The sequence below is a fragment of the Glycine max genome, chromosome 1 (assembly GCF_000004515.6).
Source record: "Glycine max cultivar Williams 82 chromosome 1, Glycine_max_v4.0, whole genome shotgun sequence".
NCBI classification, from domain to species: domain Eukaryota; kingdom Viridiplantae; phylum Streptophyta; class Magnoliopsida; order Fabales; family Fabaceae; genus Glycine; species Glycine max.
In genome coordinates this window covers 2,813,912-2,837,878 of record NC_016088.4, presented here as the reverse complement: position 1 = coordinate 2,837,878, position 23,967 = coordinate 2,813,912, and the positions used below count along the sequence as shown (strand labels likewise).

The following is a 23,967-nucleotide window of genomic DNA, read 5'->3' as shown; positions in this document are numbered from 1 at the left end:
TTTAAACACGGTTTATTTCATTCTCAAAATCAAGATTCAAATTCTAGACCACTTAATTAAGGGAGACAAACCGTTACCACTTACATAACACTTGTTAGTATATGATATATAGTATCTATTGTTTCACTATTATCTTTTTTTCCTTTCTTTAAATGCATTCATACATTACTATGCCTAATTTTAAAAATTAGTCTTAGTCATCTCAAATTAGATTCCTTTATCTTTATTTACATAATTAATACTTAATTTTGTAATTGTCTATTTTTTAATTTACATTTTTTTATCTCCATCTCTGAATTGTATTTCAATAAAATTTTATGAACATTGTTAGTAATTAAAATAACTTTATATCACAGCTTAAATTGTCCATTGTAAATTTAATATATTCAAAAATATTTACTTTTACTAGTTATCATAAGCTTTAAATATAATCTATTTATAAAATATTTATTTATACGGACGAAAATATTAATTAAATTTGTTGTAAAATATTAATTGAATTAATAAGCTCACTCTTTAAGAAAATAATTTTTTATTCATCAGAAAGTAAAATGCAATAGAAATTTCCAGACCAAATTGTATATTTCTTCAACTAATATTAGTAATAATAATTCTAAGTGGACCAGAAAGTAATTGTTAGAACACGAGACAGTGTTGAACACAAGGTTCAATGTTGAAACTTTTTGCTACACACAGCGAGCGCAAGAAGAAGATGAACATTAGGATGAAGACAGAACTCGCAAGCTTAATGAAGACACCAATAGAGAGAGGGTGGTTTAATGGGTTCGCTGTTTCAACTCTGCTTCTTCGGTGTTGAAGGGCATCACCACCCCCACTCTGCTTCAGCCCAGAGTGCTACTTTACGACGCCGTTTCCCATCTCTGCCACAGAGGTATTCATTTCCCTTTCCCACTTCTTCGTTCTTCAGGATCATCACTCTGTTTTAACTTCCTATTCAATTCATGAGGTTTGGTGTTTCGTTTGATCCAACTCGTTGCTTGTTCACTGCCTCGGGTAGAATAAAAATGTCACCTTTATTAATGGGTATGTATGTATCGAAGCTGCTCCAAGAATTTGGCAATTTGGGAAAGCTTAATAAATTTAATGTTTTAAGATAATTAACTAAGTAGTCTGCTAGCATAGGAAAGTTTCTAAATTGCTATTGCGGTCGCAGCAGTTTCATCACAATCCTTGATGTTGTGGGGAATTATAGACAAATGCAGCTGATGCAATCGCCTACGCGGAGACTCCTAAAACCTTGACATTGCGGCCGAAATTGTGGTCGCATACCATTTTTTAAAACCTTGAACATAGGTGACAAATGTTCTAGTTGTTTTTGGAATTTTGTTACCCTCCTATAAGGTTGTTTTTTTTTTCTGTTTTATGGTCGTTATTAGTTTAACTTATTCAGATTCCTTGCATTTTTATACAGCCTTGTGATCGAAGAGAGACAAATAGCTAGGAGTATTCTTAAATCTTAGCTGAGGAGTTGCAGAATTTAGGTCCCTTTAATTGCTATCCATGGTAGATGACAATTTGACTATTCCATGTAATAGGGATTGAAGATGTTTAGATGATGTTGGAGAAATTGCTGACCCTTGTTTGTTCATCCTTTGAACATTTGTATTATTATATTAGCATCTGATAATCAATGTCAACTTGCTGGATTATTTCAGCTGAGCAGTGAGTTTTCCACTAAGCTATTTTCATTTTATGCGGAAATAATCTTAAAGACTAGAGTATAATTTATGTAGTTTCTTGAGGGTAGGTTTAGTTGTGGGAAGGAAACTATCTCTACAAGATAGACTTGGAGAAACTAGAGGTGTTATACTAAGTTTTAGTTGTTATAAAATAATAAAATTATAACACTTCTAGTTGTGGTTCTTTGATTGATGTTTTTAATATCTGACATCGCTGGTTTGTCATTGATTTTCATAAAAAAAATTATGGACAAAAAACAAAGAAAAAACTAGTTTCACCTCCTTTTGTCAGAAAAGTCTTTGCCACTCCCCCTCAACCCTACTCTGGACTATCATAAGCATTGTTCCAGATTTCTTCTAATTTTTTATATTCCATTGCATAGTACAAATTTTAATATGTAGACTTGTGTTTTGTATTACAATTTTATATAATTGTACATTGACAAGAGCGAAATGGGTAATCAGAGCAGACAAGGATAGAAAGATCAAATTTTGTTGTGTTCAGTCTGATGCTGCTGAGCCCTATTTGAGAGCTTGTGGTCTTGAATGAGAGGATGTCCTGCTTTGCATTTTGTTCATTGAAGGCCTCAATGTATACTCTCAGGGATCCACTGGTTAGAATTTTCTTTCTTATTTGATTTACTTCAGTGTTATCCATTCTTTTTTTAAAAAAAAAAAAACTTTGTTCAGACTATTTTACTGCATAACTTTGGCTACACATAAATTTCTAACTTTAATCAAGTGGATCTCTAGTAACTTAGGAAGGACCAATCTGAGATCTGCTCTGTATCATGTGTTTTTAGGTCTTTGCACATGGATACTAAATATAACTAATTCAATTTAGCATTGATAAATTTCTGTGTTGAACTGATCAAGTCAGAAATGCTCCACAATGTGTAGAAAGAGTGGCCTAGTGTACCCGAGGCTCTCACTGTTGGTGTAGGGAAATTTATATCTGTGAAAGAATAGGCATGGGTTATTTAATTTTTAAAATAATATCTAACTGAACTGTAAAGCATTTTGCTTTGATGGAATATTTTTCTTGGGTTCTCTGTTATTATTCTAGGAACAGTCTCATTACATTGTAGAATTTTATTTGCAAATCATCGCATCAATGATTTAGTTCTGCTAAGACTTTTTTTTTTATGATTTTTTCTTATCAAATTTGTTGTCTCTTTTCCCTTTGGGTGCATGGAATGGAAGTCTCAGTCATTTGATTCATTTCAAAATCTCCTTAATTTTTCCATTTTTTGGGGGGAGGGGGAAACTTATTTTATTGATTTATTCTAATACAGTAATACCATATTGAATAAAGTCCCGACCTCACATAATGGGTAAGACTTTTGTTGTACCATATTGAATGAAGTTTAAGCTTGGGCACTTTCTAATCTCATTTTTCTTTCTCATTGTTTTGTTAATAACCAAGTCAGGTTAAAACTGTAGTCTTTTGTCCAAATTAGAATCTTGATTGTTGATAATAATTATCATCTTCAAGTATTTTTATGGACTGTCACTGTTAAACTCTCAACTGTTAACATTTTAGAATTTGTAATTGTTTCTCAAAACCTGTAAATTTTCTGGTAAAGTTCATATTCTGCCATATTTTATGATGAATAAACTCTCAATCTGAATGTAGAGTGGTCTTGCCAAGGGCATCGAGAATCTGGATCATGTTTAAGACAAATTTCAGATAAATATTTAGATTAATATGCATCACAAATGAGCTTTTGTCAATTATATTTTCACCACTATGCTTCTTTCTACTTGGTTTTGTGTGTCAATCTCATTGTGAGTTATGACTCTGCAGCTGCATTGCGAGTACTGTCATACTTGCCACTAACTTACTCTATGATTATGTAGCAAAACGAAGGTACAAATGGTTTGGTGAGGCTGAAGATTATTTGGTTTTGCAAGAGATGAGTCGAGATCAGGATTCGTAGTTTTAGCTGCTGCCTGGAGGCATCAGCCACAATGCACACTTACAGTCATGATTTTTCTTTTGTTAGCTTCCTGTCTTTTACAACGCTAAACTGTAAATTTGAAGTGCTTTCACCAATAGTGTCCTTAACCCAAAATCACTTACCCCTGGATCAAAATACAAACTTTTAAGTATATTTTGGAATGATATTCTTGAGAATTACATAAATATCAATATGGTGTGTAGATATATCATTCCTCATACTTGCAGCTTTTTAGATGATATTGTGTTGCAAATTGGTTTGAGTAATGTTATTTATGCACCACATTTTATACCTTTGGTTGTAAATAAAAATATATATTAATTGCTGTAAAAGATGGGAGCCACACTACTCCATCTCAGTTGTTAGGTGCCACAAAAGAAATATTACAGCACCATCAATTTTTTACCACAGGTTCAAGATAAGTGCATTGTGAAAACAAGTTGTAACAATGTAAAAAAAATGACCAAATATAATTTGTACTGAGAGAGGATTCTTGAAATTTCCTTCGCCTCCTCTCATGTGTTTGAGTTAGTATTTGTGTGTACAGTGTTGCATTGATATTAATTACTCTTTATTTATCGGTATGCCAAGCATTATATCACTAGCTGCATGGGGTGTTGCAGTGAAAGCAATTTCAAGTGTCAAGAATAAACACTTATTTAAAGGTGTTATAATGCCATACTATATGCACCAGCTAAGTTTGATCCTTCGTTTCACGTATTTCCAATCTGTATATGGAAAGCTTTATTTTTTTTTTCTCATTTCAGTTGTTTTTCTCCTATTTTAGCTGTTTATAACTTATTATAATTGATTAAAACAATAATCAATTATCCGTATAATTGATTATTGAAATCATCTAATTTTCATACCTTTCCAAGCACACCCTTATTATTATAATTTTCATTATCACAAAGTAATTAATAACATTTAATTATATGAAGATTACGCAAATATGCTAACGAGTATTTTTTGTATGATAATAGTATCACTTTTCCCGTTAAATATTCAAGCGTTTACACAATGCTTGGACTATATTCAGTAACTGGGGTTAATATATTGGATTCGATCGATTTTGAGGGGGTCATTTAATTCGGTCACTTCAATTTTGTTCTTTGATCATCAATTGGTTTGAATTTATAATCAAATAAATTTCAATCCAAATTATTTTGTTTGGATTACATTGGTTTCAAATTTTTGAAAAATACTCTACAAATATTAAAATTATTGATGAAATAAACAAATTAATCCAACGTCACATCTCATATATAACTCAACATTTTAAAATAATTGTAAGTTAAAGATAATATTATAATCTCACAAAGAGCAAATACAATAAAATATTAAATTTCTTTTCATACAAGTTCTTTAATACATGAACATATAATTAATTATTGAATGATCTTGAATACACAACAAAATTCAATTCAGTGGATTAGTTTTCAACATAGGATATGAAATTCAATCATTTTTTTATTTTTCAATTTTATTGTTTTTTTTTTTTTTACTTTTTCAATTACTGATTTTTCAGTCTAGTTCCGAAGGTTTGTAATATATTACAGGTAGAGACGTTTATCAATATATCTAGTCACATGTTCGGAATAAGATTCTATATCAATCATGTTATATAATATGGGTGTTCTTTACTCAACTTAAAAGAAACAAGTCTCACAAAATTTAGGTTGTTTATTAACTATTTTTAAAATTAAAAAAAAAACCATAAAGTTCTTTTTTAAAATAGTTTTAAAACTATGTTCAATTTGTTTTTAAAACTGGGAAATGGGGGAACAACTAGATTGTTTTCGTTTTCACTTTTTAAATTCTAGAAGAAGCAGACAAAATATGTTTTTATCACTGATGACACATTTAGAAAATTAGAAGAAATGAATGGTGCATAAATTAATGTCTAAAATGAAAGTTGGAGTAGAAAAAATAAACTCCATTAACATATCAGGTTTAAGTAATGATATTATTATAAATTGATGCCATAAACAGAAAAATTTAACTAAACATTGTAGGGCTTTACCCCTAAGGGAGCCCTTCCAGAAATTCTCGAAGGCCAGGGCTGAACCCAGGCCTAAGAGGGGGTTTGGAAATAGTTTTCAACCAGCAATAGACGCGCCTCGGTTAGAACCTCACTAGCTGCGTCATTGCCCCAAGCGCAAAGATGCTTTGCCACTGTGTCTGATAACTCCTTTTATAATAGCGTCTGTCAGTTTCATCTCTTGCTTTAGTCCATGTGGGACTTCAGCCAACGAGCCACCTCAAGCTGACCTGATTATTATTTTTACCATGGCATAGTGCAGTGGCTTTCACTATTTTTGTCAATATATTCATTTCGGGACATGTGAAGTATCCAACAATAGCCTCTTAAACTGTATTCAGGACCATTTTCTTCCCTCTTATTCAATTTCTCTGCCCTTTGAACTTTCTTCTATGGTAATCTCTCCCTGGCTTGCTGAGCTTCTGCAAAAGCAATCTCGTCCTTACTAATTATCATTCAAACTATCAAAGAAGGACCCAATGGTCAACTCTTGTTTCACAATGTTTATCCAAAATGTGCCAATACCCTACTAGTCTGCAATGCAACTTATATGTGAACCTCGACCATTTGCTGTCACAAACTAAAACGTTGCGTCCAGAAGGATGGAAATGGATAATACAATAAAGCCCCTTATGAAAACAAAGCCCAATTTCATTAATGATTGCTGCCCAATTTTAGTTTGTTTTTTATCATCTCTTGCATCCTTATGTTTGTTCAGACAACATGAGGCTTCAAGACAACCATAATAACCAGAAATCAAAATTGATGTCTTGTTTCAGAAAACCAATGTTCTAGTTATTGTACTTATCCTCTTAGTGGAATGACAACCTACAGTAAATGAACACTCAACAAATCTTGCATCAAAAGTGGTTTATGCACATAATTTAACCTTATAATGGATCCTCGACACTGGGCTGAGTACAGATTCTCATCGCCAGAAACTGTGGTCAAATTGAACTGTTTTAGGTGGGATGCGCCAGGCACTTGCAGTAGTGCAAGACAAGAGCGACGCTCGAGAATCCCAGTAGCAAGCTACTGTGATGGACCCTCTCCCTCAAAAAATAAATTTAATATCGTGTGGACCAATGGTCCACATATCAGATATTAAACTGATAAGAACAGATACTACACTTGATCTTAGCCAAAAGGCCGAGAAAGGTATGCTTTCAACTATCCAAGTACTCCATTTTTATACAGTGAGCTTCAGCTGCCTGCCAATGTTCTGACAAATGTGGGACTTCTTCGCTTGCAACATTCCTAGCCGAGAGCAACAGTCAAAAATTTAAATCAGCAATTTTATCAAACGTGAAACTAATAACTGATTTCAAACACTTTCGTATCTTCCAAGTATTTTGCTTGGATATGTTACTATTGCCTACTATGTTGATTCTTCTCCGGAACGTTCCTAATCATCATGATGGATGGTTAGAACTGATAGGATTGTTCCCTGCCGAATTAAGGTTTAACTAAGAGAACATGATTCTGTGAGTATTTCTTATATGAATTTCTTATCCATATTGTAAATTAAAAATTCATGCTAGTTATTTTGGAACAATGTCCGTCCACCTACTTGAGTCCAGGTTTTTTACAAAAGAAATGAAAATGGCAACTATACAGTTTTCTCAGATTTCAAGTACAGTATAGAATGAGGAAGAACTATGGATCCATATGTCAAACCTCAAGCATGGGAACAAGCACACCATAGTGAATTATCAGTGGTATCAACAACATAACCTAGGAGAGTTTTGTTGATGTTTGTATGTTTTTTATTTAAAATTTAAAGAAAAGTGGGTTTTATGAAAAGTCCTGTCTTTGGTCATGGTTATTCATCTTTTTGTTGGCATCCAGCAAAGTCTACTAAATGTATACTGTTATTTTGGTAAATGTTTTCTGATGGTACTGATATCTTATCTGTGTAACTGTACTAGTAACAATGAAATTGGAATGGCTCAATGGTTAAACATGTTATTTTCTCTGCAACTCCCCATTTATGAGGACAAGGGAGCATATAAAGAAACATCCTTCAGTAATTTGTAAAGGCGGGTTCAAACGTTGGCTTTGGTCTTCATCTTGGGATGTATATTGCTACTCATCATTGCTCTTCTTGGCATATGAAAATGTGTTAATTCTTTTTATCCTACTTGCTTTACTTTAGCTTGAGTTTATTTTCCAACATCTGCACTATCTTGCTGTTAATGTATGGCTTGCTTGCCTTTGTACAGAAAATGGAACCTTGCTGGGTTCAAACCGCAATTTGGTACTAATTCATAGCAAAGTTACAGCTACAGGCACAAATATATAGAAAAATGTGACAATGTGATAAGGTTTGTTTTCATAAGCTCTGCTAGTTTGAATTGGTCGAAAATAAAATTTTGGCACAGCCAGAGTTTGTTATAGCAAACAATTGTTAAGTTATTTTAATTAAAAAAATCCTGCTAATGAAGGATAAGTGTTTAAGAATTGTAAATTACACTTGTATCTGTAGTGATGGACATTTAATGAGTGGCTTAGTTTAAGAATCAAATGCTAAACTTGTTATTTGATCCTTGTCTTGTATGCTAGCAGTCTTTATTTGATCTCAGCTAAGGGAGAGCTTAAGGGCGAAGAGTAGATTGCTAAAGCACAAGTGCAAATGTTAAATCATGGATGCATTTTGGTGAACCTTATGTTGGGATTCTTGAGAACACATGGTGCTTCAAGAGTACATTGTTGCTGCAGTTATTATTATGAGAGTAAATAATTAGATAGTTGATTAGTTAGTTAATTTTTTCATAGTTAGTTACAGATACATGTTCTATAAATAGGATATCATTATATCCCCATTCATCATTTTTATCAATTATTATTACAATGAGTTACTTCTTTGCTACTCCTCTTTTATTTTTTGAGATTTATGATCATTGGCCACATCAAATGGGTGTGACTTGCATTCCCTATCAATATTCTGATATGTAATCAAAGCTCTCCATTGAGGGAATGCAAAGCAAGAGCAAGTTCCATTGTTGGAGGGAGAATTCATCAAGTTTGGGAGCCACCGTGTGCAAGTACAGATGTCGAAAGAGGAAAATAAAATGAAAATGGATGTGATTTGCATTCTCTATCAAAATTCTGATACTTATTATATCTTGTTAAGGAGAATCTTGTTTGTTTCATGCTGTACATTGGATGCCACCCAAGCTTTGTCGATTTAGCTATCTTGGATATTTAGGTAGTTTACATGCCTCATGTAACTTCTTAAAATTATTCTTAATTACTTAATGAATAAATAAAAAGTGCAGAGATAGTTTTAAGAGAGAAAAGAAAAACATTTTACCAAAGCAAATTTTTATCTCTGGTACTCAATATAGCTAGCTATGGATTTGGAATCGTATTTTAGAGTTTAGTTGGCAATCATAAGTTGATGACTGGATTTTTGTTAATTTGATTTAGTCTTATTTATTTTTAACTAAAAAAATGTTAGAAAATAATCTATTTTATATATAAATTAAAGTACAAAACTTAGAATATGAGACTCCCACCTTTTTTCACTCTCTCAAGTCTCTCAATTAGTTCATTATTTATATATTCTCATTTCTCTGTGTCTGACTTTCACTTGCAAGTTGCAATAACTTAAAAGTTAAAAAAAAGTCCTTTTCACTTTTCTTATCCTCACGTAATGTTTTTATCTTAATTTTGTTTTAAACTATAAAAAAAATAATAAATTACAAATATTTTTATTGATACAAAATTTAAATTTATCCTCATCAAAATGTTATCCATGTCATTTTTAATTTATTTTAAATAATGAAAAAATTAACATTACAAAAATTATTTTTTTATATCTAATACTATTCACATGACTTTTCTATTTTATTTTAAATTATAATAAGCAAACATTTTATAAATTAAAAGGTCTCCTTATCATTTCACTGTTTTCATATAAATTTTGAAATCTATCATCTTTTATACTTCATCTTTTATTTTCAATTGATCTTTTTTTAAAAATTTTATTAAAAATATTAAGTATTAACAAAATATGAAAGTTACCCACACTTAGTATGAATTGAAATCCTAATTATTATTTAATTGTCAATGCTAGTAGACTTTATAAAATAAGAATGCAGCAGGTCTATGGAGCTTCATAGAACCCTTGATGGAATCCTCAAATGGTTTTAAACAGCTTATTTTCCATCTTCTTGGCACACTTCCAACGTACCACAAAAGCAAGGTTGCCATCATTCTTTGGAGACTTTGGAAAGCCAAAAACCAATAAGTTTGGGAGAACTCAGAAACTCAACCATCTTCAGCAATCAATCTGCCCATGCAATTCTTATCAGAATGGCACGCAGTTTGACAGAACAGCAACATCAACCAGCAAAGTCTTCCGCCAATGCAACTCCAATGATACTTTCATTAAGGCCTGAACTTGCTCTTTCCAAGGCATTCCACATACATCTGAAGCAGAGGTTTTCGCTCTATGCCAAGCTCTTCAATGGATTTCAGAATTGCAACTTCATAATATCATCTTTGAGACAGACAGTAAAATGATTTCTGATAATCTTGTATCCACTGCAACTAGTCCCAACACTTACCATACCATTCTGTCCAATTGCTGGCAAATTTTATCTTCTATTACCAACTCTAGGGCGAGTTATGTAAGGAGACACGCTAATGTTGTTGCTCACAATCTTGCAAGGGCATCAAGATTTTATGCTAGCAGTCATGATTTTAATTACATTTCCTCTTGTATTTTCTCAACCATTATGAATGAAATGATATATGATCTTCCCCTTGTCAAAAAAAAAAAAAAAGAATGCATCTATCATTAATTTTAATTAAACTACCTTAAAATCAACGGTCAACAGTGGATAAAACTTTCCTTTTTTTCATTTTACACCTCTTGTCAATTAAGAGGAATTAAAATCTATAAACTGTAATGTTAGGACCTCAAACAACTTTAAACTAAAATGAAGCATTCTTTTAGTACTTGAGAATTTGGATCTTCAGAAAGTTCTTTACAAAAATTTTAAGATGGACATTTGAAATCATAATTTATTTAATTTGACAAGATAGAGTAAGGATGAGACACACGATTGATACTACCAAAATCCACAAGATAGAGTACATTGTTTTTAACACAACAGAATTCTATGGACTACCATTAAGCAGCAATAATTTCTAGATGAAAGCAACCCAGGTAGATGTTGCAGCAACAACCTTGGCAAAACTAGATGACAAAGTTGAGGGGAGATATTATTAAAGATTGAACCAATTTGTGCGGTCTTCTACTCCCTTGTCTACCTGTTACTATAAGCCGCATACTAATGTCTAAGAGCTCAACTTTGACTATTATTATTAACTGGGTCGCTTTGTTTCTCCATATTATTTTGAGCATGAAATGAAAATGACAGTATGTTCCTGTCAGATTTGGAGACTGGCAGATATGGAGCTTGCAAGGCTGAGAATCTCAAATGGTGGCCTATTCATCACGTCTTTCACTGTTAAGGGGCATGAATCTGTGATCCAGAAATAAGTAAATGCAGACTCTGGATGCCCTGTGCATGAAAGTCAGAAATGGCTGAAGGTGAGAAAGAAAGTGTAAATTGTAAGCCATTAAATTAATATTAGATTGACGCTCGAAATAAAAGCCTTGTTAACACATGGAAGTGTATCTTCTTTCCTTTTAACCAAATACAGTACTCAAAATTCAAAAGTAATTACTGGTTACTGAAAGCAATACTAGATTTGTGAGAAGGTTCAATCACAAGAAAGAATGGTTCATAATAGTGTGAGAAGAACAACTGCTCATCCTAATATGTTAAAACTCCTCCATATAAAACAACTAACCAGACATCAATGATGAGCCATCTAAATGCCTATTCCACTCACAAGTGGAACAGGTACCGACATGAGTTAGACCTTGGCAAAAACTAGAAACTTGACTATAACTATAACAACAAAATCATGGTAAACATATGGTCAATGGTCAATGGTCTAAAAGACAATTGATTGGCATCTGTTCTAGGTTTGGCATATTTGTGCCAAACAATAAATTAAAGGGTTCAAACTGGCAGGATCTTAAAGATAACTGACATCTGACCACATGTTAATAGAAGAACTTGAGGCCCACTAAAATGTTAAAAAAAAACTACAAGAAATTCAATTAAATCAAATTAATGTAAGAAAACAGGTTAACATGTGGCACCTAGTTGATATCAGCACAAGTTCATCAATTTGTATTATTAATTTATAAACATTTAAAATGAACTTATTTTTCTTTATAAGAAAAAAAAGACAATGAACTTGGCTTTATGAACAAAGTAAAGCAAGCATACCCCCATTATCATGTCCAAAGCGTGCCCATGATTTATTTGGGAAAATACCATGAGTCACGTAAGCACTAATCTTTGTTGCTCCATGAGCTGCCAAGACTTTCTGAAAGATGGTAAATTACCAAGTTAACAAGATATACAGAGAAAGCACCTTTACTACAATAAATAAAACAGCATAACATTTCACCTTGTGTGCCATGTAAGAATCCATATACACAGATGTTTATACCTGGCATTCTATCAGAGTTCCACCTGATTGAACCAAATCATCAACAATTACAATATGCCGACCCCTAGGGTCTCCCTCCTTAATACGAACTATCCGTTGATCTCCTTCCCGAACCTTTGCACAAACTATCTGCATATCATATCCACTGTGTAAGTGCTAACAGATGGAACCACCATAGCAAGTTAGTCTATGTTCAGACTTCAAAGCTCAAACTAGAAGCCACTAGACTAGTACCGGTTTGATATTTATAACTTTTGCTGAATTTGAGAAACATTGTTAGATTAACTATATACAATACCGTTGGAAAATGCTGCAGTTGCTTATGAAATCGTTTCCAAGCACCATCATCAGGAAAAGCAACTGATATCTGAGAAAGAAGAAAACTACAGTTGTCATTGAATTTGAGATAGTATAAAAACAGTGATTCTCATTCACTTTTCAATTATTATATCTTATATATTAAATATAAATATCAGTCTGTTTCACTTTTATAACTTGCAAGCTAAAAGATCAGTAATTTGTTATGAGTTCCACATTGAGTAGAATAGGAAGCTCAGTGAGATAATAAGTTATGAATCTCTCCCCACTTAATAGACTGGTCTTTTGGGTTGAGTTTACTCATGTGCTTAAGTCATAACATAATTTCCATAATCAAAATTCACAAAAGCATACTGGAAAAACCAGAACTATATGCCAAAAAATAACTATAAAAACAGAGACCCAAATAGAAGAAATAAATACACGTAAAATCCTCACGTTATCAGAATCAGGAAGATCCTGGAGCCTTCTTTTAAGCAATGGTATGCCACTCTCAAAGCATGGTAAAATGTTATCACCAAAGTAGAATCTCTCCTGAATTGCAACAAATAATCAAATAATTAAAGCCAGGAATTTCACAACTGAGAAAGAAAGACAAGGAAAACATGACAAGGACCAACCAAAAAATGAGAGAAAAAAATAATTGTAGAAAGTAATTCCACCCATATTAGACCTGCAAGGCATGAATGTCAAATGTCACCAGACTGGTAGGTCCTCCCCTAGAAATGGGTATGTTTGACAAAAGTCTGGCCAAAGTAAAAGCTGTGGCAATATCTCCTTCATCCTCCATACGTTCTGAAGTGCCCGTAGGGAAAAACGGAAGGACAAGGGTAAATGAAGCAATGAACAGTTTTGGCAACGCATAAATAACAGGAATCTGCTCAAAAATCACTGCTGGAGAACTGAATGAGGCCAGAAAAGCCACGTGCATCCCACGAATTCCTTGAGCATTAGGAATGAAAATGTTGGGGAAGCCATCAGGAAACTTGCTGAAGTTTTCAGTTGCACAGAGTACTTCAGTGAAACAAATCATACACAATTTACTCAAAACACAAACTAGCTAGAACAAAACAAACAAACACAAACAGGCCTTAAGCTTCAATCTCAGGCATCAAGATTTACAATGAGAGAAGCATAGAGTAATGTTATATCCTCTTACTAATACAATGAAAAAGTAATGTATTTAATGTCTTGGAAATATAAAATACATTTAAGACTTATCCTACAAAGGAAATAGGAGGATTAGTAGGATTTAGAACAATTCTAAGTTTCTAACCGTAACGGGAATTTCTAAGTTCCTAAATTGCAACCACGGTGACATCAATTCAAGCACAACAGAACAATTAAGCTAAATGGGGCACTCGAAGTTGATGAAAAACAGGAGACAAGGGAATATCCAAGTTCCTAAATTGCAACCACCAGGAATTAATTCCAACACAATACGACAATTCACCCAAATGAGGCACTCGAAGTAGACGAAAAACAGACACAAATCACTACATTGATCAAAATCGAAACCAAAACAGAAGAGAGGAACAAAGAATGCATGGAGACATCAATTCCAAGTTCCTAAATTGCAACCATGGAGACATCAATTCGAGCAGAATAGAGCAATTTAGCAAAATGGGGCACTCAAAGTTGATGAAAAACAGAGACAAGGGAAAATAACCGTAATGGGCATATCCAAGTTCCTAAATTGCAAAGACCAAGACATCAATTCCAACACAACACAGCAATTCACCCAAATGGGGCACTCAAAGTTGATGAAAAACAGAGACAAGGGAAAATAACCGTAATGGGCATATCCAAGTTCCTAAATTGCAAAGACCAAGACATCAATTCCAACACAACACAGCAATTCACCCAAATGGGGCACTCGAAGTAGACAAAAAAAACAGACAGAAATCACCACATTGATCAAAATCGAAACCAAAACAGACAACGAATGCATGGCGAGAAGTGCAACGTGAACGAAAAGCAACGAACCCCCAAGAGATGCTACGAAGTTCAATGGCATCAGTTTCGGCAGCGATTTTCTCGGCGAGGGCCTTGGTCTCGGCGCAGTAGAAAAGGACAACTTTTTTGGCATTTTTGGTGGGGAATTGGGAGGCGGAGGTGACAGCGGAGACGGAGAGCAACGGAGAAGAAGGGTTGGTGTGAGAATTGGTGGAGTCTTTGCTCATGTCGGAGACGCGCTCGATGGTCCAACCACGGTGGCTCTCGAAGTCAAAGCCTTTGATCTCACACCTCAGATTCGAAGTGAAAGAGAAAAAGGTTCTGTTTTTGTTAGAAGAGGGGCGAAGCAGAGAGTGAGAGGGTTTGTTTGAATGAAGAACCGAGAAAGACTGAAGGGGTGGCGTGGCCGCCATTGTCGGCGACAACCGCCCGGTTGTTCACTGGAAGATCGCTTTCGCTTTTGGGGACAGTTGGAAAATATTTTGCTAGTTAGTTCGGTACTAGTATATTGTATTCTACAAAAAGTTTAAACAATAAATAATATTTCATGCTTGATTTAATAGTTCTAAATCCTACTTGTACTAGTGTAGATCTCTTTTTAATTGTATAACATGATGTAGGACAAAACTTAGATTAGTATTTTTAATATTTTTTTTAAGAAATACATTGTTGTTTTTATACATGTAATTCAGCAATTGCATATATAAATATTTTTAACATAAATGGTTTTTTTGTAGTGTAACATAAATGTTTTTAAATGTATATATTATATATTGAATTTATAGTAAATAATTTAAATTATAATATAAAAAAATTTAAAATTGAAATGGATAAGAAAATTAAGTAATTTTTTGGATACTAAAATTTAAGTATGTTGTCTTAAAAAAAATTAAGTGTGCAAATAAATATATAAAATGAGTAATTTAAGATGATCGAGAGAGTTAAAATAGCTAATTTACCGAGTTAGGTATTCTAGTTTATTTAATTTTTTGAAGAGAGGTATTATAATTTGTAGTATGAGTAAATTATTTTTAAAATATCAAAATTAAAACATGACACATGTTTTTATTAATTCATATTTTACCGTTTTCACTCAACTTTATAGTTCTAATAAAATTATATTACATAAGAATATAATATAAGTGAGGCTTAATTACTTATTTAGTGTTATTCTTTTTTTATTCTATTATTAATAAACAGTTTATTCGATTCCTTAATTTTAAAAATAATATAATGTGATTCTTTTTATCCAAATTGACTTAAAGCTATTAGAGTTTACTAATGAAAAGGATGAAATTGCATCATTTAAAAAAAAGGACTAAATTGAACCATTAAATGACCAATTGAAATATTTATTAATATTGAGATAAAATTGAAAGCAACAAAAAAAAATAGCAACATTAAAAAAAGTAATTAAACTACAAATAACATATAAAATGTTTTTAAAGTAAGTACAACATGAAATTAAAAAGTTATAACTCATTCTATTTGGTTTTTTTTTTTTCTAAATGATGGAATGAAATCTTTGTTTCATTCTATTATACAATATCTAAACAATGAAATGACATTTTTAATCTATTATATTTGTATCATTATGTTCTATTATATTTCGATTCACTCTATTCCATTCTTTATTGTCAATCAAACATAGCCTTAATTTTTCAAAATTGAAGCAATGTTAAATTTTTCAAAGGAGATTTCTATGTGGCCATACCTATCATTTTTTTATTGTGTTACACATACAGAAGTTAACATTATTTTTTGCAATTGGACGGAAAGGATAACATTACATTAATTTTGAAAATTAATGGACCAAACGGCACCTTTTAATAATAAAATTGCTCAATTGAATTAATTAAATAATCAAAAGAACAAATTAACAATTTAGAAAACTTTAAATATATAGATTATTGATATGAAATTTTAGTTTTATTTAATTTCTTTTTTAGTATAGTAATTTTTTAATTAATTACTTTCTTAATTTCTGTTCTCTATATCGTCATTTATTCCCTAATATATTGACAATAAAATTCTCCTAAAATAATTAATTTTTTATTAAATAATGTATTCAATCTTTATAAAAATTGAATTGTCAAGTAGGTAGCTTCTTTCATTAAATAAAATATTAATTATTTCTTTTACCTTTAGATTTTGAGCATATAATAAAAATAATTTAAGGAAATGTATGAATATGTTTTCCATTAAATTTATTACTTCAACTTATATGGATTTTTTACATTGTATATTAAGACTTGGACTCGAGACAAATAGTTAAGTTAGAACAAATTTTGGTCGATCAATGTGCTTGGTATAATTTTTTTTTTACTGCTAATTATAATACTTAAACTAAACTTATCTTTTTTGTTATAAATTCAAGTTTTTATTTTAATTTTTCTAGAACATTTCAAATACTAGTTAAAAATGTTCTCATTCAAAAATAAAGAGAAATATTTATAATGAAAATAATATTAATTCAGTGTGATGTATCATAATCAACAATAATAATAAACTTTAAAAATAAAGTAATAATTGTAAAATAATACATTCAATTAATTTCTTTTATGCTCATAATCTTAAAATACAATAAATAATTGGTACTTTTTTAATAAATAAATTAACTATACTTAATATATAGTTAAAAATTAAAACTTTATAAATAAGGAATACATTATATGAAAAATTATTAAGTTTTTCTGTTGAAAAAATATTATTAAGTTTTAGAGAAATGAGTTCATTTTGAATATATAAGGAGATAGATCAAAACAAAAAGCATACTATTAAGAAAGTAAATAAGAAAATTACTTTACTAAAGTACTTGTCAAATAATCCAAATTCAAAATATATAAATAATGATTTTTTATTTAATGAGAAAGGTATATAATTTTTTTTTCTAATAAATATATAAGGAAATGAATCAAAACAATATATTAATTTCATTTACATGTCAATTACATTAATAGAGTATTTTTAATTATTTTCCATTGTTTGTGATTTTTTATTTTGATTCATCCCCTTATATATGTAGAATAATATTCTTTATCTAATTTACTATTAAAAAATATTCAATGTTTATAAATTTGAATTTCAATTATTTGACAAGTCCTTAAGTCAAATAATTTCTAATTATTTTCTTCGTTGTTGTTCTTTGTATTTTATTCATTTTCTTGTATATTCAAATAAATTCTTCTCAAACAATCAATCATTTTTTATTATATAATGTATTCAATATTTATAACATTTGAATTGTCAATCATATAACAAATGAGTGTTGTCTCTTGTTTCAGCATACGTTGAGATAGGATAACAATTTCTAATTATTTTCTTAGTTGTTGTTCTTTGTATTTTATTCATTTCCTTGTATATTCAAAATAAATTTCTTCTCAAACAATCAATCATTATTTATTGTATAATGTATTCAATATTTATAACATTTGAATTAACAATTATATGACAAAGGAGTGTCGTCTCTTGTTTCAACATATATTGAGCTAGGATAACAAATAACCTAGTCAATTAAACCTTTATATGACAAATTCTATTGGAATTTCTTATGTCAACATTAGAAAATATCAGTTTGGCTTTTTTTTTTGTATAAAAAAATGTCAAATAATGGTTAAAAACATTCTTATAAAAAATAAAGAGTGGAATTTATAATATAAAAAATATTGCTTGAGTATGATGTTTGATCATAATATCAATTAAAAATAGTCTTAAAAATAAAATAATAATTATAACAAATCTAATTTAATTAATTTCTTTTTATGCTCAAAATCTAGAAAAAAATTGATATTTTATTCCATGAACAAATTAACAACTTTATATATTTTTGAAAATTCAAATTTTATGAATACAGAATATAAAATTTGAATTTACAACAATGTATCAAGTAGTTATTTATTTTATTATAAATTGGTCAAAAATAAATAAATAAATAATACATTATATAAAAAATTATTAAGTTATAGAGAAATTAATTTATTTTGATCATATAAGAAAATAAATCAAAATAAAAATCACAACTATTAAGAAAATGAATAAAAAGTTAATCTACTTAAATACTTGTCAAATAATTAAAATTCAAAAGTTATAAATGATGAATATTTTATTTATTAAAATGGTATATAAAAATTATTCTATATATAGAAACTTAATCAAAATATAAAGGTAAATAGTGGGAAATGAAAAAAAAAATACTCTATTAAAATAATTTACAAATAATTAAAATTCCAAATTTATAATAAACAAAGATATTTTATGATAAAATAACTACAAAGAAAATTATTATGAATTATAAGTAAATAAATGAAAATTAAAAATAGCTTATAAAAAAATATTTAAAAATTATTATAGTAAATGAATTGACAAATAAATAATTAATATATTATTTAATTAAAAATTTAACTAAATTACATAAATAAAATCTATTTTGAACATGTTGTGTATAAGTAAACAAATCAAAATAAAAGAAAGACTAATGGAAAGTAACTAAAAATACTCCAACTTAATAATAAAAAAATGCTCCAACAAAGAACCTTAAAATTAATTCAATTCCATTAAAAGATCTTACGATTAATTGAGATTCATAAAATTTAATAAACAAATATATTACTAATTAAATGAAATAATAATAAAGATTTCTAAAAATATATTTAATCTGAATAGGAATATTGAGACTATTGAGAAAATAATTGCAAAAGGACTTAAAAAAATATTGAGGTTCAAAATTTATAAATATCACAAAATATTATTAATAAAAGGATGATTAAATTTTATAAAAGTATTTTAATTTAAATACATAATGGAATAAATCAAAATAGAAAACACATTTGTTTGAACAATTAATTGAAAAAGTACATCCTAGAAGACTTAAAAAAAATTCTTTACATATCGCATCAAATAAATCTAGTCAATCTTAATATGCTAATAAACTCATAAGATTGAAATATAATACGAAATTTAGTTACAAAAGAAATAAGGGAAGAACTTAATGACTAGTTGTAAAAGAAAATTTGTTTTAAACTTTATCTTTTAATTGTAATATTTCATTTTAATTGTTTATATGATAGTGATACCTTCCACTATTCTAAGATTTAGAATTACTCTTTAAAAATCTCTTGAATATTTAAAATAATAAAAAAGATAAATGAAAGAAGAGGTTGTTTAATTGGGTTTACTTTTGTTTTTCATAAATATGTTTAAAGCACAATTAAAAACAAATAATACAAAAACTTTGAGAAGAAGAGAAATAAGTGGTGACCATATACAATTGAGGGGGAACATTTACACCTGGTGACTTGAAGGTAATACTACTTAGTTTATTGTTTTTAAAATAAATTATTCTCACTACTTAGGATCAATTGTATAATAAATCAGACCAATACCGATAATAGTGTTATTCTTTTTTATTCTATTATTAATAAACAGTTTATTCGATTCCTTAATTTTAAAAATAATATAATGTGATTCTTTTTATCCAATTGACTTAAAGCTATTAGAGTTTACTAATGAAAGGATGAAATTGCATCATTTAAAAAAAAGGACTAAATTGAACCATTAAATGACCCAATTGAAATATTTATTAATATTGAGATAAAATTGAAAAGCAACAAAAAAAAATAGCAACATTAAAAAAAGTAATTAAACCTACAAATAACATATAAAATGTTTTTAAAGTAAGTACAACATGAAATTAAAAAGTTATAACTCATTCTATTTGGTTTTTTTTTTTTCTAAATGATGGAATGAAATCTTTGTTTCATTCTATTATACAATATCTAAACAATGAAATGACATTTTTAATCTATTATATTTGTATCATTATGTTCTATTATATTTCGATTCACTCTATTCCATTCTTTATTGTCAATCAAAACATAGCCTTAATTTTTCAAAATTGAAGCAATGTTAAATTTTTCAAAGGAGATGTTCTATGTGGCCATACCTATCATTTTTTTATTGTGTTACACATACAAGAAGTTAACATTATTTTTTGCAATTGGACGGAAAGGATAACATTACATTAATTTTGAAAATTAATGGACCAAACGGCACCTTTTAATAATAAAATTGCTCAATTGAATTAATTAAATAATCAAAAGAACAAATTAACAATTTAGAAAAACTTTAAATATATAGATTATTGATATGAAATTTTAGTTTTATTTAATTTCTTTTTTAGTATAGTAATTTTTTAATTAATTACTTTCTTAATTTCTGTTCTCTATATCGTCATTTATTCCCTAATATATTGACAATAAAATTCTCCTAAAATAATTAATTTTTTTATTAAATAATGTATTCAATCTTTATAAAAATTGAATTGTCAAGTAGGTAGCTTCTTTCATTAAATAAAATATTAATTATTTTTTTTACCTTTAGATTTTGAGCATATAATAAAAATAATTTAAGGAAATGTATGAATATGTTTTCCATTAAATTTATTACTTCAACTTATATGGATTTTTTACATTGTATATTAAGACTTGGACTCGAGACAAATAGTTAAGTTAGAACAAATTTTGGTCGATCAATGTGCTTGGTATAATTTTTTTTTTTACTGCTAATTATAATACTTAAACTAAACTTATCTTTTTTTGTTATAAATTCAAGTTTTTATTTTAATTTTTCTAGAACATTTCAAAATACTAGTTAAAAATGTTCTCATTCAAAAATAAAGAGAAATATTTATAATAAAAATAATATTAATTCAGTGTGATGTATCATAATCAACAATAATAATAAACTTTAAAAATAAAGTAATAATTGTAAAATAATACATTCAATTAATTTCTTTTTATGCTCATAATCTTAAAATACAATAAATAATTGGTACTTTTTTAATAAAATAAATTAACTATACTTAATATATAGTTAAAAATTAAAACTTTATAAATAAGGAATACATTATATGAAAAATTATTAAGTTTTTCTGTTGAAAAAATATTATTTAAGTTTTAGAGAAATGAGTTCATTTTGAATATATAAGGAGATAGATCAAAACAAAAAGCATACTATTAAGAAAGTAAATAAGAAAATTACTTTACTAAAGTACTTGTCAAATAATCCAAATTCAAAATATATAAATAATGATTTTTTATTTAATGAGAAAGGTATATAATTTTTTTTTTCTAATAAATATATAAGGAAATGAATCAAAACAATATATTAATTTCATTTACATGTCAATTACATTAATAGAGTATTTTAATTATTTTCCATTGTTTGTGATTTTTTATTTTGATTCATCCCCTTATATATGTAGAATAAATATTCTTTATCTAATTTACTATTAAAAAATATTCAATGTTTATAAATTTTGAATTTCAATTATTTGACAAGTCCTTAAGTCAAATAATTTTCTAATTATTTTCTTCGTTGTTGTTCTTTGTATTTTATTCATTTTCTTGTATATTCAAAATAAATTTCTTCTCAAACAATCAATCATTTTTTATTATATAATGTATTCAATATTTATAACATTTGAATTGTCAATCATATAACAAATGAGTGTTGTCTCTTGTTTCAGCATACGTTGAGATAGGATAACAATTTCTAATTATTTTTCTTAGTTGTTGTTCTTTGTATTTTATTCATTTCCTTGTATATTCAAAATAAATTTCTTCTCAAACAATCAATCATTATTTATTGTATAATGTATTCAATATTTATAACATTTGAATTAACAATTATATGACAAAGGAGTGTCGTCTCTTGTTTCAACATATATTGAGCTAGGATAACAAATAACCTAGTCAATTAAAACCTTTATATGACAAATTCTATTGGAATTTCTTATGTCAACATTAGAAAATATCAGTTTGGCTTTTTTTTTTGTATAAAAAAATGTCAAATAATGGTTAAAAACATTCTTATTAAAAAATAAAGAGTGGAATTTATAATATAAAAAAATATTGCTTGAGTATGATGTTTGATCATAATAATCAATGTAAAAATAGTCTTAAAAATAAAATAATAATTATAACAAATCTAATTTAATTAATTTCTTTTTATGCTCAAAATCTAGAAAAAAAATTGATATTTTATTCCATGAACAAATTAACAACTTTATATATTTTTGAAAATTCAAATTTTATGAATACAGAATATAAAATTTGAATTTACAACAATGTATCAAGTAGTTAATTTATTCATTCATTTTTTTATAAATTGGTCAAAAATAAATAAATAAATAATACATTATATAAAAATTATTAAGTTATAGAGAAATTAATTTATTTTGATCATATAAGAAAATAAATCAAAATAAAAATCACAACTATTAAGAAAATGAATAAAAAGTTAATCTACTTAAATACTTGTCAAATAATTAAAATTCAAAAGTTATAAATGATGAATATTTTATTTATTAAATGGTATATAAAAATTATTCTATATATAAGAAACTTAATCAAAATATAAAGGTAAATAGTGGGAAATGAAAAAAAAATACTCTATTAAAATAATTTACAAATAATTAAAATTCCAAATTTATAATAAACAAAGATATTTTATGATAAAATAACTACAAAGAAAAATTATTATGAATATATAAGTAAATAAATGAAAATTAAAAATAGCTTATAAAAAAATATTTAAAAATTATTATAGTAAATGAATTGACAAATAAATAATTAATATATTATTTAATTAAAAATTTAACTAAATTACATAAATAAAATCTATTTTGAACATGTGTGTGTATAAGTAAACAAATCAAAATAAAAGAAAGACTAATGGAAAGTAACTAAAAAATACTCCAACTTAATAATAAAAAAATGCTCCAACAAAGAACCTTAAAATTAATTCAATTCCATTAAAAGATCTTACGATTAATTGAGATTCATAAAATTTAATAAACAAATATATTACTAATTAAATGAAATAATAATAAAGATTTCTAAAAATATATTTAATCTGAATAGGAATATTGAGACTATTGAGAAAATAATTGCAAAAGGACTTAAAAAAATATTGAGGTTCAAAATTTATAAATATCACAAATATTATTAATAAAAGGATGATTAAATTTTATAAAAGTATTTTAATTTAAATACATAATGGAATAAATCAAAATAGAAAACACATTTGTTTGAACAATTAATTGAAAAAGTACATCCTAGAAGACTTAAAAAAAATTCTTTACATATCGCATCAAATAAATCTAGTCAATCTTAATATGCTAATAAACTCATAAGATTGAAATATAATACGAAATTTAGTTACAAAAGAAATAAGGGAAGAACTTAATGACTAGTTGTAAAAGAAAATTTGTTTTAAACTTTATCTTTTAATTGTAATATTTCATTTTAATTGTTTATATGATAGTGATACCTTCCACTATTCTAAGATTTAGAATTACTCTTTAAAAAATCTCTTGAATATTTAAAATAATAAAAAAGATAAATGAAAGAAGAGGTTGTTTAATTGGGTTTACTTTTGTTTTTCATAAATA

The 23,967-nt window shown here is 28.0% G+C and overlaps 1 protein-coding gene, 1 long non-coding RNA gene and 2 other non-coding genes across 4 annotated transcripts; 1 reads left to right on the top strand and 3 right to left on the bottom strand.

Annotated features, from left to right (window-relative positions):
• The first annotated feature begins 616 nt into the window (after nt 1–616).
• Nucleotides 617–3,993, top strand: LOC100800371 (uncharacterized). The gene is made up of 3 exons (XR_003265460.2): nt 617–892; nt 2,166–2,314; nt 3,561–3,993. It is a non-coding gene; the product is annotated as an uncharacterized lncRNA (long non-coding RNA).
• Nucleotides 3,994–5,676: 1,683 nt separating this feature from the next.
• LOC112998000 (U4 spliceosomal RNA) lies at nt 5,677–5,827 on the bottom strand. Its single transcript, XR_003263051.1, has one exon. It is a non-coding gene; the product is annotated as a U4 spliceosomal RNA (small nuclear RNA).
• Nucleotides 5,828–6,668: 841 nt separating this feature from the next.
• Nucleotides 6,669–6,864, bottom strand: LOC112997820 (U2 spliceosomal RNA). Its single transcript, XR_003262895.1, has one exon. It is a non-coding gene; the product is annotated as a U2 spliceosomal RNA (small nuclear RNA).
• Nucleotides 6,865–10,713: 3,849 nt separating this feature from the next.
• On the bottom strand, nt 10,714–15,028 carry LOC100799836 (ribose-phosphate pyrophosphokinase 4). The gene is made up of 7 exons (XM_003517667.4): nt 14,547–15,028; nt 13,234–13,549; nt 12,999–13,094; nt 12,541–12,609; nt 12,243–12,371; nt 12,017–12,116; nt 10,714–11,236 (listed from the first exon to the last, which is right to left on the bottom strand). The coding sequence occupies exons 1-7, from the start codon at nt 14,927–14,929 to the stop codon at nt 11,103–11,105; spliced, it is 1,227 nt and encodes a 408-aa protein (XP_003517715.1). The 5' UTR covers nt 14,930–15,028; the 3' UTR covers nt 10,714–11,102.
• Between the last annotated feature and the right edge of the window lie 8,939 nt (nt 15,029–23,967).